Source organism: Anneissia japonica, unplaced genomic scaffold, assembly GCF_011630105.1.
Source record: "Anneissia japonica isolate Jap-2015-1 unplaced genomic scaffold, ASM1163010v1 scaffold2026_len185144_cov178, whole genome shotgun sequence".
NCBI lineage: Eukaryota > Metazoa > Echinodermata > Crinoidea > Comatulida > Comatulidae > Anneissia > Anneissia japonica.
Window position 1 is genome coordinate 111,522 of NW_022729255.1, and position 2,926 is coordinate 114,447.

At 44.5% G+C, this 2,926-nt stretch overlaps 1 protein-coding gene across 1 annotated transcript; it reads right to left on the reverse strand.

Annotated features, from left to right (window-relative positions):
• Nucleotides 1-705: 705 nt before the first annotated feature.
• Nucleotides 706-2,211, reverse strand: LOC117114669. The gene has a single exon (XM_033258362.1). The coding sequence runs from the start codon at nt 2,209-2,211 to the stop codon at nt 1,009-1,011; it is 1,203 nt and encodes a 400-aa protein (XP_033114253.1). The 3' UTR covers nt 706-1,008.
• Nucleotides 2,212-2,926: the final 715 nt, after the last annotated feature.

Consider the following 2,926-nt stretch of genomic DNA (forward strand, 5'->3'; position numbering starts at 1 on the left):
CTTATAGCCTGGCATAGATGTTTCCCTTTCTGCTAAAGTGAAGGATATATTGGCCACAATAGGTGGTACTGGTTTAAGGCTAGAGTATACACTATCAGAGAGGATTGTGTGATTGGCTGCGGTGTCTACAACTACATTAATTTTTATATTATTAACTAAAGCAGTCGTATGCAGGGCGTTATTAGATCTTACTCTACTGATAGTTATCTCTTCTACAGTCGTCGTTGCTGTTGCTGTTGTTACTTCTAACTCATTACTGTCTCCCGGTTTAGAAGAATGAGTCAGAGTTGGTCGATGTTTCTACAGTTTCTTGGTGTATCTTTTCGGACTAGCAGCATTGCTAGGCCGCCCGGAACAGGATGCATGTTTCGTGGACTAACAGATTTATTGTTAGGCCCACCTGGAACGGGAGAAACTGTGTCGTGTTCAATCACTTTGTCTTGATGCTCTTGTTGGCCGCCAAGGTGAGGATGGTCGGCTAGCTGGCCATGGCTTCCGATCCCTACTAGTTTAAAGGATCCTCTCCCTGGGGGCCAACCCGCCTAGGTTGTTTAGACGAGACGAGTTTGGGACAGTTATTACGACAGTGTCCTGCCTCTTGGCATTCAAGGCATCGATCCCACGTGGTTTCAACATATCCAATACTGCGTCCAGCTTTCTGTTAACTGCATTCACCTGATCTTCGAGGCCGGTTAACCTTCTTTCAGTGTTGCATGATGGAGATGGGGATGGTTTCTGGCCTGTCGTGACCAGTTTACTTGCGGGTATGACTGCAGCTTGCCTTGCAGGAGCGGAGGATCTGGGATAGTTGGACTTACCACCCCGGTTGTAACGTTCACTTACTTGTTGGCATTTTGCAGCCCTGCAGTTTCTGCTCCCTGCATCTTCATCCTTGGAGTAAGGAGATGATGAGTATTGAGTGACACGGGTAGCAGACTTGATCAGGGACTTTCCACTATTTCGAGATCTGCTCCCACTCTTACCATACAACTTTCGCAGGCTGTAATACTATTCACACTCAGTCAAAGCCTCTGCCAGAGTAGAAACTTGCTCGTGGAGGACATATCTCCCAGCCTCTGTATCTCGACACCCAAGACAGAACCTAGTAGCAGCTTCCTGTCGGATCCAGGCGTTTGGTAGATCTTTGTATGCCTTTCGGGTCATGGTCATGACTCGATCACCCCACTCGTTGACGGATTCGTCCTCACGTTGAGTGGCGGTCTCCGGTCTAGCTTGCAGGACGGCGGGCAAGTCTTCCTCCCCGAAGCGTTTGTCAAAGGCCTTCAAGATCTTCTTAAAGGTGATCCTACGGTCCATTTCTAGGAGATTCACATAGAAATCAGCCGCAGGTCCCTCCACATACCAACTCAGTGTTTCGATTCTAGCTTTTGGTGAGAGCTCATACTCTTCAGTAAATGCCATAAAGCGTTTCTTAAAGAAAGACCAGCTTCCTTTGCCTTTGAATATGAGATTCTTGGGGATGTCCCTCGGCTTGAGGGTACACATCTCGGGTCTATAATCTCCCTGTCGTGGGCTGTGTCTACGATAATCCTCCCATCGTTGACGAGGTCTATAGTAATCTTGCCATCGCTGATCATGTCTATAGTCTTCCCATCTTTGATCAGGTCTAGGATAATTTTCTCGACGCTGATCAGCTCTGACGTGTTCCAGAAAGGTTTGCCAACCTCGCAAAACCTCCTCACTCTCACTTTCACTATCACTCTCCTCCTCACTCTCACTTTCTTCGGAGGATTCGACAGTACGGCGGGTTTGCCTGCTTTTCCCCTTAGATGATGACTTACCCAACCGGAATGCTGGCCCATAATACGGATCCAGGAAATCTGGACCCGACCCACCCTGTGCAGGTATTTCATGTTGGTGATGAGAGGGGTTTGTGAAAGGAGTTAATGGCAGCTGTCGACTACTGGAAGTAGCAGCCAGGTTCTTTCTATCAGCCTGCGAGGATACTGAATGTATCACTGTACGTACACCATTTCCTCCCCATTCAGGATTAGGAGTGAAGTCTATATGCTTCTCTAAATTGGACCTGCTAACCCCTTTAATAACATCTAAGCTATCCGGCGTTAAGTTCCTATGACGTGATCTCCAACAGATTATCTGTTGAGCCCGTTTTTTATTTACACATGGGAGTTTATACAGATCTCTCTCGTCACAGAAATTTATTTTAACAATAAAATTAACCTTTGACATTGTTTATGGGAAAAATTGCACATACAGGTCAAAGGTCAAATAGGTAGAATTGAAATAAGTGGGTTAGCAATGATAAAATTATACAATGGATAAACAAATCAATGCTTCACAAATATCAATTTAAAACCTGAAATCCAAGGCAATCTGGTTAAAATGTAAAAATAGATATGGAAGTATAAATGTGAATACAAATATAAAATATCTAAAATAACACGTATCACACAAGCTACAATGAAACGAATAGTTATTGAAAACCTGTGGATAAAACCAGAATGATTAACCTGTATGCAAATAAGTTAGTGGAGGTATGCACTAAGCTCTGCACAATAAAACAGCACACATGGCCTAGGGTAATATCTAGACGTGTGTTAACACAAATCTCCAACAAAACAGAGTTTAAAATACCTAACTATATCCTAGCTAAATGTTTTAATCCTAATCTATACGTAATCTAATAGTCGTGGGAGAATTCTGTCTATTCGCGAGACGCGTGTCTCGCACGCTTCTTCCCGCCCACGCTATAGTATTACGTAATACGGCCGCAACGCGTCACAACCTCACACAACAGCCGACGTAAGAAGGCACGCCGACGTGAAAGGTTGAAACAAACGAACTGCAAAATACGCCTAACTAAAATACTCCTAGTCTATAAAAACTAATTGTAGAGGTACTCGACAGACCGCACTACAATAGTTAGTGGCCCTGTACGCTTCCC

Bases quoted from the DNA above. Each gene is read 5' to 3' on its own strand.
- LOC117114669 (XM_033258362.1), bottom strand. From the start codon at position 2,211: ATGTCAAAGGTTAATTTTATTGTTAAAATAAATTTCTGTGACGAGAGA.